Raw genomic sequence first — 14,321 nt, forward strand, 5'->3', positions numbered from 1 at the left:
CAGTGTGTTCCTGTATTTAGAAAAGCTACGAAGGCCACGAAGAAAATAAACCGAATCTTGTTGTTCCAGCCAGATATCCCCCGGAACATCCCCCCGGGGCAGGACTTCCCGTGGCAGACGGGCTCGCCTGGCACAGGCCATTCCCATCCGGTACTGCAGCCGCTCCCTTGTCTTTGCCAGCTGCTCACCAGCACCCCTGGGGAAGATGGAATCCACCTGCAGGATCACACACCCTGGACAGCAGGAAAAAAAAGTGACGGACCACCACTCGCAGCAGTTAACAAATACAGCACTTGGTTTATTTTTGTTCTCCACTGAAACAAGACTCAGTAGGTTCCTCACCCATGGACTCCTGAAGGGAGCAGAGAGACTTGCAGCAAGAAGTCTTCAGAGGTACAGTACTTATATCATACAGAGTACACAATAAATTACTATCTACATGCCACAGACCTACAAAAAGTTACATACAATGTAAAAAAATACAGTATTTTCTGTTCTTTTTTTAATTTTAAATTTTTTTCTGTACATTTTTTTTTTTAATTTACATTTTCATATACATTTTTTGTAAACTTTTTTTTTTGTGTGTGTTTTTAGAAAACTGAAATCACAGAACAGTTATGGACTTGAACAGCATCACTCTTACCTTCCTAAAGCAACACTTGCACCTGCAGAACAGTTTTCACCTTGTTTGCTCCTTCATTTCTACTTTGGCACCACACCACAACCTCACACCGTGATTCTGAGCTCGTTTAATCTGCTTTGGCCGTGTTCTCGCCACGGAGAAACGCCATCACACTTCAATTTGTGCTTTGATAACGAAGTTCAGAGGAAAAACCGTTACATTAACTACTTCACCATCACATTTACCTGATATTACTGCATAATACCAACTTCTCCTGCACTAACTGCTTCACATCAGCATGCAAACAAGTCTGATTATGACTCAATCAATAACATGAATATACTGAAAAACAACTACAAGGGTTAAATATTCAAAGGAATGTAGACTTAGCAGGGTTTACCATGTTAAGAAGTCTAAGCTAACAGCATGGATTGACATGTTAGGATTTGAAGACACTGAAGTATACAATGTGTATAAAACAGCCACGTTAAAGGAAACATGAAATTACTCCACTTTGTACTGTCTCATGTGGAAAACCATATTGACTAGAAACCTCCTGCTGACCACACGCACTCCTGGTGTGAAATAGGGATCCCTGAAGTTAATAAAAGCCATAAATTGCTACTTGGAGTACACAACTCAAGACCCTGCTGAAAAGGAAAAGCAGTTTGTGTTTGGCCCATTGGAGAGTAAATCATTCCAGCCTGGCAGTACGTACACACACCATTCCACACAACCTGCTCAGCCCGCTGGATCTAATCCCACGGCAGCAGGGAGCAGAGCTGCCCTCAAGGAGGACTCCAGGCCAACCTCCTGCTCAAAGCAGGGTCAAAGCTGAATTCGAGCCAAGCCTGAGTGTTTGTCATGTTGAAACCCAAGAACATCCCAGGACAAGGACTGCACAGCTCCTCCTGGGCCACTCCCACGCTCGACTGTCCCCACGGAGCACATTTTTTTTCCCCGTTAACTGAGCACTTTGTGTTTAAATTCCAGGAAAGCCTCTCGCTCTTGCTCCATTGCTTCCCAGTCAAGACCCTGAAATCAGCTCAGGTGTTGAGCTGCTGAGAGGTTTGGACCACCAGGTACAGGACTACATTCATGGCTGCTGACAACAGAGCTATACAAGAACTTTTTTTTTTTTTTTTTTTTTTTGCTGATCTGGGGACCTGAAAGTGTTTTAATTCCTTAAAATTACATCAACAAGAAAAACCAAGGCAGGCATTCAAAGCACTGATTTACCACAGCAAGTCTTTGCCTTAATACAGTTTACAGATCACCACCTTATTTATTATTGCCAAAAGACTCTACGGTGCATTAGAGACCTCAACCTAATACCGTCCAGACGAAATGCTAAGACCCACAGCTGAGAGTCTGCCACTTGGGTTTGGGGCTGAGTTCAAAGAAGAAGGTGCCCTCCAGGTCACAGGGAGGAGAACTGCTCAGGCTTTCCTCTCCGCTGCTCATGTCTTCACAGGAGTCTTCACTGGAAGGAACAGCGGGAAAGGTCATTTTAACAAAGCCTAGTGACAGGGAGCTGCCACCAGCAGCACGGGAAAAGGAGAATTCCCAACAAATGGACCAGGTGGTGACAGTTTTACCAACCTCTCGCTCCCGTTGAAACATCCCCCCTCCGGAATCGTTGGCAACTCGGGCACGCTGTAGTAGCTGTTCTGGAGGTTCTGGGCTGTTCGTCTGGAAACAATCCAAACCAGCTTCTTGTGGTCAGGCTTGCAGCACTCCGGGGAGGAATAGTCTGCCAGGCATTTCGAGACCAGCTCCCTCCAGTAAAGTAGGTCACCGTCACTTATCTGAAAAGAAAAAAAAAAAAAAAAAAAAACCAAAGAGCTTATTTGGGCTGTTACACATGGGCTCTAAAGACAACCCCTCCACTTCAACCCCTGGAAAAAAAACATCAGTCAAGGGAGAAGTGAGTCATGACTGTGATACCTTTGTCAAAGTTGCTTTTGAAGGTGAACTCCCACCAACTCCTACACACCTCCCAGACAAGGCCCTGTTCAAGTCTGAGTTGACAGTTTGCCTGTCAGTTGTTGTTAACATGTTCATTACCACTTCCCAAGGATAAAAGAAACAAAGGTTACTCCATTCTAAAACTGAATGAAGAATTCTAAAATTCCTTTTTAAAATGGAATAATACTGTCCTTTAAGGAACTGCTTCCACCCCTCAAGAAACTGGGGTTGTACATTCGTGTTTTTTCACACCTGACCACCCTCTGGGTGAAGAACCTTTCCCTAATATCCATCCTAAACATCCCCTGACACAGTTCCACACTGTTCCCTCGGGTCCAGTTATTCAGGCAAAAAAAGAATAACCAGCCCAGCTGTCCCTGCAGCCCCACGAACAGACTGGAAGTTTCTCCAGAACACACAGCCAGAGCTGTACAAGTTCAATCAGCTGCCTGTTAAAGCGTGCACTGTACAGGCACTGGCTCAGCAGTTCTCCTGACTATACATTGAAGCTCATTTTTTAATTGCTTCCTTCAGCTGATGCCAAACTGAACCTCTAAAAACATAGCTGGGGACCCACTTAAGGGGTCCATTAAATGTAACATTTCCCATCGCTAACAGTGTCCAGCAACTGGACAAGCAACTGGACAAGCAATCTGCTGGCAATATTTACCTTTGAATGCTTCTGAACACGCAGGAGGATCTCCAGCAGCTCAACAGATTTCAACATCTGAACTTCCAGAGTGAGAAGGCACAAGGCCAAGACAGATGGCTAAAAGGACAAGGAAACAGCACTCCATGTAAAAGGAATCATAACCATCATAACCCTACCCAGAAGTCAAAGGAAACCACTTCTACTTACTTTTGCTTTAGAGAAGACCAGACGGCAGTTGCAAGCTTTCAGCTGTGCTTCCAACTTGTCCAGATTCAATACTTCTTTCCTGTGAGACACCCAAGAGGAAAAGGAAGTGGATCAACAAGCGTTTCCTCCTCAGGGAGTAGAAACTGAGGAGGCTGTGACCCTTTGGGAGGGAATCAGGCGGGGCAAAAAGGGCTCACTCACCTTTCTGAGGTATGACAAAGTACAATAGTATGGTACAAGTGCAAGAAGGTTAAGGCAGTAGTAGCTTTAAATTCAAAGTGCAACTTTTCTGAAATGATCTTTTCCATCCGTTTCAGGTCGGACACAGTGCATTTACATTGGCTGATGCGGATGATCTCGTGAGCAGCGGGGATGTTGCATTCCTCCTCCACCACGCGGGCGGCCAGCTGGATGCAGCAAACTCCAATGCAAGACAAGTGCTTTGGCTTCACCTGAAAAAAAGCGCAGGAAGCACCGTGAGTACTTCCCTTCCCCATTAGCACCCTGATTACACAGCGACAGTGCCTGGAATATTCACAGTTCAGCAGGGGAGGACTTGCTTATCTCAACTAAAGCCGGCGTCAGCCAGCTCCTACACCGCCCCCAGTCCAAAGCAGTCCCAGCAGTGCAGCTGCAGCACAACCCAGCTGGCAGAGCCCACCAGGCAGCACCGCTCTGCCAGGGCAGAGGAAGTGAATTTGGACGGCCGAGCAGCCTCTGTTCAGGCTGTTCCACATCACCACGCAAATCCACTGCAGTGAAAGCTGCAATTCCTCACTTCCCCGAGCGGCAGTGCTCACCTTCCCTCACTGACAGCCCACACAGATCCAGTCTGAGCCTGTTCCAGGCAGCCCCATCCCTCTACAACTCGCTCCTGCCTCTGCTCTTCTCTCCCATCTGTTTTGTGCCCCCTCAAGGACAGACAGACCACAAACCTGATGCAACTTCAGTTTTTCTGCTGATTTAATAGCAGGGAACTGCTTTAGGTTCAAACTTCCTGGCTTAAAGCACCACAAACACGATAAAAACAACCAGGAAATTTATCATTCGGTATCAGTTCCAGAGCTAAGCTAAGCTTTAGCACAGTACCCAGAGGCAGACTGGAAGACAAATAGGCTTGTTTTTCTTAATTCCTCCTTTCTTAAACACCTACATGGAGAAGGCTACAACTTATTAGAGAAATAAATCAACCTGCTACTTGTCTTTAGAGGCAAAAGAACTGTACTCCAGGTTTCCAAAGGAGACTCCAGATCTGTTGCTAGCATAGAATGAATCAACATCCACACTTGTACCTTCATAAGAGCCAAGAATCTGTCCAGGATGTTGACAGCCAAAACAAATGTTTCGGTTGCAAATCCAAAGAAGTTGGTCAGGCTCCAAAGATCTTCCACCTTGGCATTCCTTTGTCTTGGACACAGAGTGTTTTCATTCTATGGCAAGAGAGACAAAGTCAGGATTATTCTGTGGCAGCAGCAGCACTGACTGTGACTACTCACTCCTTAAATCATCTTTTATTTACATCAAACAGAAGTTTTTTTTTTTTTTCTGGAATACTTTATTTCTCTTAAATATAAAAAAAAAATAAAATAAATTTAGTCACTTGAGATTCCAGTCACACCCGAGGTACTACTGAGGGTTACAGCCAGGTCCTGGGTCTCACCAGAGCAATAGCCAGCACAGCCACATTTCCAATTCTTATGTAAAGACATATTTAAGACTCCTTTACCAAGAGCAGGCATACACGGTGGCTCCTGACCTTAGAGATGACCACACAGCTCTCTGCCTGCGTGTCAATATTTAAGCAACAACAGTTCTGCTTTCACAACAAACAGGCAGACTCGTTTCAGGGACTTGTTTTTCTTAAACATTAAGGCCCTCCTCCCCCCAAAAAAGAACCCTCACAGGCACCCGATGGAACGTAGCCTGCCCCGAACTCCCGAGGACCTTTGGTCCTTAACGTGGCGATGTTTACGGCCACTTTACATTTTGCTGTCAAAGCACTGAGCGTTTCTTCTGAGTTCGTTTCCCCGGCCCTCGCTAATGAAAAGCCGCTTGACATCCCACCTTCCCTGCGGTGTGGCAGGAAACTCCCCTGATGAAAACAATACAGAGCCGCTTGCTCCTGTGCTCACTCTAAACCTAAACAATAAATACTAAACGCCTCAATGTTTTGCTTGCCCTGTAGGTTGCTGCAGCTCTTGGATAATACAACGTTAACACCTACGAATTAAGGCAGAGTTAAAACAAAAGGCAAGCGGTGCATAAGGAGAAAAGAATTAACTTCTCGCAGGTAACGCACGTCCACTATTAGCTCAAATTTTCTTTAAAACCATGCATTTTCTGTCCCCCCTCTCCCTCCGCCCCCCCTTCCAGCCCAGGGCCCGGGCTCCCCTCGCCCACCTCGGCGGCGGCCTCGATGAGGCTGAGCCCCTTCTCGCGGGGCTGGAACCGTCCCTCCAGCTCCAGGTGGAGGTTCAGCTGTTTGAAAAGCCACAGCGCCTCGCTGCCCATCTTCCCCTTCCTCCTCTTCCTCCTCCTTCTCCTCCGCACCGGGGAAACAAAGAGGCCCCGCAGACCGGGGGCGAGGGGGCGCCGGCCCCCCCCCGCGGCCCTTCAGCGCTCGGGGAGGGGGAGGCGAGCCCGGCTCCCGTCACCGCGCGGACGGGGGTGGGCTCGGCCGCTGGTCCCGCATCCAGGCAGGGCAGCCTGGACTCCCTCGGGGAGTCACGGCACCATCACAACACCGCCGCTTCGGTTGCCGCCCCCACCACGGCCCCGCTCCAAGATGGCGGCGCCGCGGCCCCGCCCACGCGTTTTGTTGTCGCGCGCGGAGCGATCCCCGCTAGTGAGGCGGCACGCGGAAGACAAGTAGTCCGCCCGCACCCGCGCGGCCCGGCGGCGCTCCGAGAGCGCCCGGAGCCCCGGGAAGGGTGGGATGGTGCCGCGGCCTTCCGGCTCGGCGGGGAGCGGGGCGGCACCGCGCCGCTCCGGATGGTGGGCGAGGCCGCGCGGAGGGACACGCCGAGAGGTCGCATCGCGCCTTTAAAGGGCCGCGAGCGGTGTTTTGAAGGTTTTGAAAAGACCGCCCAAACCTCCCGCGCCCTGATTGGTCCGCGCATCCCGGCCGGGTGGGGGGCGTGTTGTTTACTGGCGTCGATTGGCCGCCGGCCGGGCCCGGGGCTCTCCTGATTGGTCGGGCCAGTTCTGCCTCTGCCCCGCCCGCAGCTCCGGGCCCCGGCAACGGCGAGGGGCCCGCGCGCGCCCCCTCAGGCCACAGCGCCCGCGGGTCCCCGCACCGCCCGTCCTGCCTCGTCCCGCGTCCCCACGCAGGGTAAGGGTGAGCGCCGGCCTGCTTGCGGTCTTGTGTGTATCTCTGTGGGACCCTCCTCGTGCCGTCCCTTGAGGGTTCCGAACACCCGCCCGGATTTAAAACCCCTCCGTGTTCCGCTTCAAATCGACAGATTTATGTACAGCCTGGTGTGTGGGGGAGATTTTTTTTGGGTTGTGCACTTCCAAGCTTCCCTTCCCTTGGAGTGAATCCAAGGCTCGATGTGTTGGGAAGGAGATGGTGGGTCAGCCCCCTGAGTCAGAGGCTGCAGCAAAGACCTTCTCAGCCTGCAGCTTGACCCAATAAAACAAAAAACCCCATCGTCTGGAGGATTTGCGGGGCTGCCCCAACGTGCTCATGGACAAACACAAAGGGATCAATGTCCTAGGACAGACCCAAACCACAGCGACTGGGTGTATGTACACACTGGAGACAAAAGCCTGCGGAGGCGGCTCCGGCAGATTAGGACTGGGTTTGATCTAGTGAGGTTCCACAGCTCCAACAAACAGAAAATGTTTATAAAATGTCGCAGTCTGGGAAAGCAAATCCGCCTTCTCCACCGAGCCGTCAGCAGCGTTCCCCTGCCAAGCGCTATTTCGAGGCACAGTCCCTGCCTGCTCTGCCAGCAGTGACGGCCAACGCTTCCTTCGAGTTTATTTGGATGCCAAGCGCTCCGAGATTCCTGTAAACACGCATGACTTTTCCTCAGGGTAATTCCTGACTGGGGCCAGCGCTCCTGTAGGTACCACCAGCTACACCTGAGAATCCCTCTCGTCACACGCTGAAAGAACTGACACACCGGCTGATTTTTAGGGGGGGGACAAAAGCCATTGTAGCTTCTGAAGTGAGAGCTGTGGATCTGCTCCAGTTTGAACAACTGTTAATTGTTAAAAACTGTGAGTGGAACTGACCTCCAACCGGTTCCATGCAGTGACATCATCCAGGTGATGTTTACAGGATGATGCTCTCAGCTCCAGTCTCTGTTCTCCAAATGCCCTGAGCAGTCACTCCTTTTATTTCTCCTCCCATTCTGAAGTGTATTTTGCCACCACAGAGATGGAGTAACAGATGTTCTTCCTCCTCCAACACAGTGGAATGTAAGTTCCAGTTTACCTAAAGGACAGAAAAGGTTCATTTTGCAAGCACAGAGCGTGACAGCTCTAAAAATACCAATTCAGACACCTACCTGAACACATACATTCCTTTCCATTTACTAATTTAAAAAATTATCCTTCAATACGTCACGTAACCTGAGGGGGGAAATCTCTTATCAGAGCGTGGCTCACTTGCCAAGCTGGGAGAGAAGGATCCCTGCCTCATCTTTGTTCTTTGGTAATTAACTCAGTCGTTGCAAACAGCTGAGTAGGATCGACAGAAAAAGCCACCAAACCCCAAGGATCCGCACTGTAAGTGATGGACTCCAGCTTTGGGATTAAAACCAGGGAAAACGAGTCTGCTCCCTGTGCTGTGTGGACCTGGCAGAACAATGGAGTGTTGTGGGCAAAGGAGGAGCCGTGGTGAGGTCAGGAAACAAAATCTCTTGTTGTTTTGGTTTTTTTCACTTACGCAAGGAATAATTTTCTTTCAATGTGGCATTTATTCAGGATCCAGGGAAATGTGAATGGTGGTGGTGGGGGGAGAATGAGAAGTGTTTTCAGTATTCTGAGGAAACACAATTTATCTGTTCTGTAACATGCTGTGCTTTACAGAGCAGCAAGTCCTGCCTGGCGTTCTTTGGGAACCTAAAGATGCATGTCCCATTAAACTGGGATTATTTTAACCAGCCTTGCTAAACTGTCTTCCAGTGTGGCTTGGCAAAACTTGTCCTGGCATGCCTGCACAGCAGTTCCTCGGGAATAGCTCTGGATGGCTAGTGGCTGTGTATTGACTGGCAGGGGATGAGATCAGGGATGCTGATTGGGCCCTGTGGCATGTGGATTTCCTACCGGAATAGGATTACAACCTTCCTGATTAAGGGATGCAGAGTAATTAACACTCCAGACACAAGCAGTCTGCCCACTCTGGACACCCACGGAAGGAAAGGGGGTCACTCGCAACAACAGTTCCCTTGAACCACTTAACCAAAGAGCTCCACACCACTTACAGACACTAATTAATCCGAGTGCTCTGCTGCTGCCCCAGTCCCCCGGTATGCAGGACAGCAGCAGTGCTGGCAGCTGGGAGGCAGAAAGTCCCAGCGTGGCATTTTTGTACCAAAATGCACATATTAGAAAACACGTACAGAGGCTCCGTAGCTTTGTACATGTACACACAAGCAAGTATACGTATCTGAGAAATGTTTTGCGGATTTAGAAGCAGTGGGACCGGTGCCTGGGGAGAAAAGCTATCAAAAGCCTTGGCACGGGCTTCCCCTCACCAGGCCCTTTGGGAAGGAACGTTCTAGGAGATGAAACGATCCATAAATCTGTCAGAACTTAAACCTCGTTCCCCAGACAGCAGCCCCCCAAGGAAAGTGGCATTTGATCCCCCAGTAGCCACAGGAGCAATGTCCCCAGTGGTGCAGCTCCTGTCTGTCCAGAGGAGTGTAATTCCACACCCCTCACCTCGTGCCCATGGAAGTCAGGCTCAGCATTAATAAATAAATGAATTTATTCAGACTTATTACATGCTGCCCACAAGACTGAAGGAGAGACAGGCTTCCCAATACAGGAATAATGTAAATAGGAGGATGGTGTCGGGGAAGAGGTTCGCTGGCCACAGGGACAGATGCAGAGTCTGTCAGTCCCAGAGACCACACCCTGAGTTCCAAACAGCTCTTGGAATAAGGAAAGGAGAGGACAGAAAAAAGAAACAGGGCTTGTTTGCTCTGGAAACTTAGAGCAGAAAGTATTCCGAGCTGACAAGACCCAAACACAAATCAATGGAAACTTAATAAGTTTAGGATGGACTGTAGGTTTTCATTTAAATAAATCTGCCATGTACTGATACCACTTGCTTTGCTTACTGAAAGCAAAAGCTGCCTTATTTATATAAATACTTCCATACTTCCAGTACAGCTGCACCACAGTCCTGGGACAAGGCTCCCGAGATGAGCTTACTAGAGAAGAGAAATCCAAAAATGTACTAGGAAATGTCCTTATTCCCAGTAGCTGGCAGAAAACTTGTAAAACGCAGCTAAAAAATTCAATCGCTTGTAGCGCTAAAATCCCGATTCGTGAAGGAAATTCCAAGTCTTCACTGAGAATTTTCACTGACACAAAAGGATTCCGTTCCAGAGATAACACCAGGGACAGGCCCCTGTCTATTATTTCCCAGCTTCCAGCGAGCCCATGTAGGGTATGCCGGGAAGCAGAGAATTCCACGATCCCCGATACCGACAGAGAGTGAGGAAAGGGCTGCAGAGTGTGAGCTGGCTCTTTGGTGAGCCTGTGTCGTCACGAAGGCCTCTCCCTGCACAGAGCTGGAAAGATCTGGAGCAAACAGCCAACAGTCCAGTGCCACCTGTATTTTTAACATCATCCAGTCTCATTTTGGAGGCTTTGAAAAAGGCTCTGGCATGGGAAGAGGAATGGGGAACATCACCCCCAAAGCAGTGCAAACCAAGCCTATTAAAACATCCGTCCCTGCCTTTTTTTTTAGCCAATATTACCAGATGCACAGGGCCATTTTCTGCAGGAGGACTTAGAGGCAGCATTTAATCGGCAGCTGGAGCTGCAGCCCCAGTCCTGCTCCCCCTGCCACTGCTGCGCAGCGAAGGGAACCTCTGAGAAGCCAAGAGAATGACATCAAATGGCGATAATTTGCCTTCAGTGCAAGTTAAATTGTCTGAAAGGCAGCTGTGTGTTTCAATAGCCCTGTGCTTGTCCAAGCATGACCACAGAAGCAGCAGTTTGCTCAGAGGTCTCCTTTAATAACCATTTGTTACTGGAAGGTGCGTTTAATTCACTGCGTATTTCTGTCACTTATTTTAAGTGGGTTCTTTTGTTTAATTGACAGGATAATTCTAGGCAGTGTTGTACTTATGGCTTTGGAAAGTTGTTTTTGTTTTTGGGGTTTTTTTTGTTTTGTTTTTTTTTTTAGAAAGGTAGTTGTGCATAATTTCAGGAGGCGTTTTTGAAATCATAGGGATTCTGCATAAATGGAATTTAAGTTAGTCATTAAAAGTTAAACCAAGGAAAAGGAAAAAAAAGAGAAGCAGTCACCTTTATGCCTGTAGAACCAGGCAACTACTGAGTGAAATGATTTGCTAGGAAGCACTCAGTTACGAGGGTTGGGAATGGATACTGTAAATATATTTTATTATTTAACACTTATTTTCCAATTTCACAATTCGTTTTCTGTAAGTGAGATTAAACTCTAAGAGGCCCAAAGTCACTTTGCACAAAGCATCCACGAGACAATAGGAAGACACTTACAAAACAAAGTACTCCCTTCTCTCCTTTACCACGGTTACTCAAATTCTCGTATGTCATTTTTTAAAACTGACTTCTTTGAGACAACATCCTTTACACTTTGCATAGGGATAATCGCTGACTTACAAATTCAATATAAATCACTAAATTATACATAGGAAATAATGGCAACCTGTATATTCTTCCCTTTATCAGACAATACAAACACAGACTGTCACAGATGGAAGGGTTTTTCCAACTGTAAATATAAGTGAGTCTAGAGAAGAGGTTATTCCTACTCAAACACTAGAAGCTGGAGTACTGGAATTCTTGTGGAGTCTGCTGATCTTATTCCTGTACCAGTAAGGAATATTCCATTTGCCCCCGTGCTTTCCAAACGACTACCTTTAGTCATTTCACGTCCATTGGTGCATGATGTCCTTATCTCCCAAGAATTTATACGTTGTTTCATGAGAGGAAAATTGCTCTGTGCTAGCGTGAACAGAGACGCACAAATTTCCACGCCCGGTCCCACAGATGTTTTCCAAGGAGCAGCTGCAAGAACATTTCCAGCATAGCTGTGTCTCAAGCCACCGTATCCAGGCACGTTTCACTAACAAACCCTTGACACTTGCCAGAAGAAATAATTCAGATACACTTTCTCAGATGTACCCTCAGCGAACACGATCCTGATCCACATGGAAAAATCACTGTTACAGGGCGGCAAACGATCCATGGGAAAAGGCACGGCTCCAGGTGGCACAGCAACGCCACACATTTTGTAAGGTTCTGAACTGCTGCAGTGCTGATATCAGCTCCCCAGGACATAAAACACCCGCTTATTCATGATGATGGCTACAGGGAAGTATAACCACAGTACAACCAATTGACAGGAAAGGAGAAAAGGAAGGAATTTTGGTGTTCTGGAAGGGAAAAACAGAAGAAAGCCTGTATTAACTGATGCCACTGTGTCATTCACGCTGCCAGTACTAAAGGGTAAAATTAGGAATGCTGTTGAGGAGGAGGCACCTTCCTATCTGCTGTTGGTGTTCCTGCACGTTGCGACAGCCATTTCTGACTAACCATCTATTTTCTAGGAAGAATGCTGGGTTTACAGGTGCAATCCCTAGGGAAAAGGGACACGGTCTGAAGGTATTACTGTTACCAAGTGAAATGAAATAGATTTGGAATGGAACACGTTCCGAATAGGAAAGCAAACCGCAGGAAATAGCTGTTCTGGTTGAGAAAATTACATTATGGGGCTGTTTATTTAGTAAAACTAAATCAGGTAAAAAGGTTAATTTAGTGCCTGCAGTTCTCCTCTCTGAATTAATCACTGAATGAGGTGAAAGAGGTGCTTCATTTGCTAAATGCGAGCACGTATTTCCCAGCTCCGGCTGAAAGCAGAACTGTGTCTTGGTGTTTCGAGAAGCTCCGTGCTGGGAACAGATAGGAAGGGATTCTGGTGCAGCTCAGATGCAAGGGTTTGTTTTCCTAGTAAATAATTTAGATTCCTGCTGGTAGGAAGAGCAGGGTGGGAACAGTTACAAAGTCCTCAGAGGCCGTGGGGATGTTCCAGTCGAGGTGACACTCCTGTAATTCTGCTGTTGATGGTTTCTGAGGTCAGCAGCCTTTAACAGCTGCAGTGCAAATCCACATTTAAGCTCAGAGAAATGAAGGAGCCTGCATCTAGCTCCTTTTTTTCCTTTGCCACATATTCTCCAGGAAGACAGGATTATTTTTTTTTCCAAGGGCAGCTAATTATTGCCTGTAAGAACAAGCACAGCCGATGTACTTATAAGGCAGAGCAGCCCAATAACTTGTATATTCTGATTTCCACACGACTTGCTGGGAAGATCGGCATTCCATTGATTCATTCATTGCACAAAAAAGGGTGAGACTTCTCAAAACTAACTAATGATTTTATGTAGTTCAGTTCTCACAGGGATCAGACGGTTCAGTGCTCAAACCCATTTCATTCCTCTGGGAGAGTTCCTATGTGCCAGTGATTTTTTCTTTGTCGAGCACTTCCTCCCTGGAAGCTGAGCAAAGCCTTGCCAGGTCATTTCACCGTAAAATTTTTTAGGATTCTCCTTATTACCTTCTGCTGCTTCTCCCAACATTCCACACTTGCAAATTGTTCTTCTCATCAAAAAATGGAGTCTAGCTATCTTTGCAGCTTTTGGAAAACCAAGAAATCCCGAGAGTCTGTTTCCATTATTTTTTTTTTAAGATTTTGTTCTGTAAACCAACATCACTATTGCCTCCTCTGGGCTGCTCAAAGCCTGCTTGGATCGCAGGCTAGCAATAAATAAATATAGATAAGTTATGTAATGATTGGAGCCAAAGCACAAACACAAGGAAAACCACAGGGATAACTGGGTAACTGTCACTGAGTGAACTTGACCAGCTAAACCCAAGCAGCAGTTGTTGTTACAAGTTTGAATGTTTTCAGCCCCTCGGGATATTCAGATTCTTTACAAACTGTTTGAATGTAGCCTCCCAACCTGCCTAACAGGAGGATAAATCTATCCTTGCTCTGGAGTTGCTGTCTGTGCACAGATTTGAACTCCTCGAGCTCTGCGAGCCCATGCTGAACTCTGAGTGCACCTAAGTTGGGTGGGTATGAAAATGAGCCTTAACCTTTGCACCCCTGGGTTTAACTGACTGGTCAAAAGGCAGGGAGCAGCACTTGGGTCTCCACAGCACCACATGGAGCCAAACCACAAGATCATCTGTTCTTTTCTCTGAAGGGTGTTTAAAAATAGACAGAAATGTCTGCTGCAAGGGTACCCAGAACTGTAGAATGGTTTGGGTTGGAAGAGACCTTAAAGCTCGTCCAGTTCCACTTCCCTGCCATGGGCAGGGATACCTTCCACTATCCCAGGTTGTTCCAAGCCCTGTCCAACCTGGCCTTGGACACTGCCAGGGATGGGGCAGCCACAGTTTCTCTGGGCAACCTGTGCCAGGGCCTCCCCACCCTCACAGAGAAGGATTTCTTCCCAAATCCAATCTAAACCTAATAACTTTCAATTTAAAGCCATTCCTACTTGCCCTGTCACTCCAGGCCCTTATAAATAGTCTCTCTCTATCTTTCTTACAGGCTCCCCTCTGGCACTGGAGAGCCACAGTTATATCACCCTAAAGCTTTCTCTTCTCCAGGCTGAACAATCCCAGTGTACATGGACACCT

At 47.7% G+C, this 14,321-nt stretch overlaps 1 protein-coding gene and 1 long non-coding RNA gene across 3 annotated transcripts; one reads left to right on the forward strand and one right to left on the reverse strand.

Moving 5' to 3' along the window:
* Positions 1–1,797: 1,797 nt before the first annotated feature.
* CCNG2 (cyclin G2) lies at positions 1,798–6,220 on the reverse strand. The gene is made up of 7 exons (XM_027889165.1): positions 5,850–6,220; positions 4,742–4,879; positions 3,651–3,901; positions 3,450–3,528; positions 3,261–3,359; positions 2,225–2,430; positions 1,798–2,105 (listed from the first exon to the last, which is right to left on the reverse strand). Exons 1-7 carry the CDS (start codon positions 5,958–5,960, stop codon positions 1,973–1,975), a joined length of 1,017 nt encoding a protein of 338 aa, XP_027744966.1. The 5' UTR covers positions 5,961–6,220; the 3' UTR covers positions 1,798–1,972.
* Positions 6,221–6,725: 505 nt separating this feature from the next.
* On the forward strand, positions 6,726–14,321 carry LOC114060030. Of its 2 annotated transcripts, XR_003571806.1 has the most exons (4): positions 6,726–8,299; positions 10,378–10,669; positions 11,346–12,246; positions 14,292–14,321. It is a non-coding gene; the product is annotated as an uncharacterized LOC114060030 (long non-coding RNA). The 2 variants fall into 2 exon arrangements; XR_003571805.1 differs by lacking the exon at positions 14,292–14,321 and having other exon boundaries at positions 11,346–13,994.

The sequence above is a fragment of the Empidonax traillii genome, unplaced genomic scaffold (assembly GCF_003031625.1).
Source record: "Empidonax traillii isolate 1590-97213 ecotype Southwest subspecies unplaced genomic scaffold, ASM303162v1 scaffold255:size705445, whole genome shotgun sequence".
Taxonomy (NCBI): Eukaryota; Metazoa; Chordata; class Aves; order Passeriformes; family Tyrannidae; genus Empidonax; species Empidonax traillii.

Excerpts from the sequence above, each read along its gene's own strand:
- CCNG2 (XM_027889165.1), bottom strand. The coding sequence starts at position 5,960 with ATGGGCAGCGAGGCGCTGTGGCTTTTCAAACAGCTGAACCTCCACCTG. Across the intron at positions 4,880-5,849 it reads TCATCGAGGCCGCCGCCGAG|AATGAAAACACTCTGTGTCC; the intron begins GTGGGCGAGGGG and ends CTCTTGCCATAG. Across the intron at positions 2,106-2,224 it reads TGTTTCAACGGGAGCGAGAG|TGAAGACTCCTGTGAAGACA; the intron begins GTTGGTAAAACT and ends TGTTCCTTCCAG.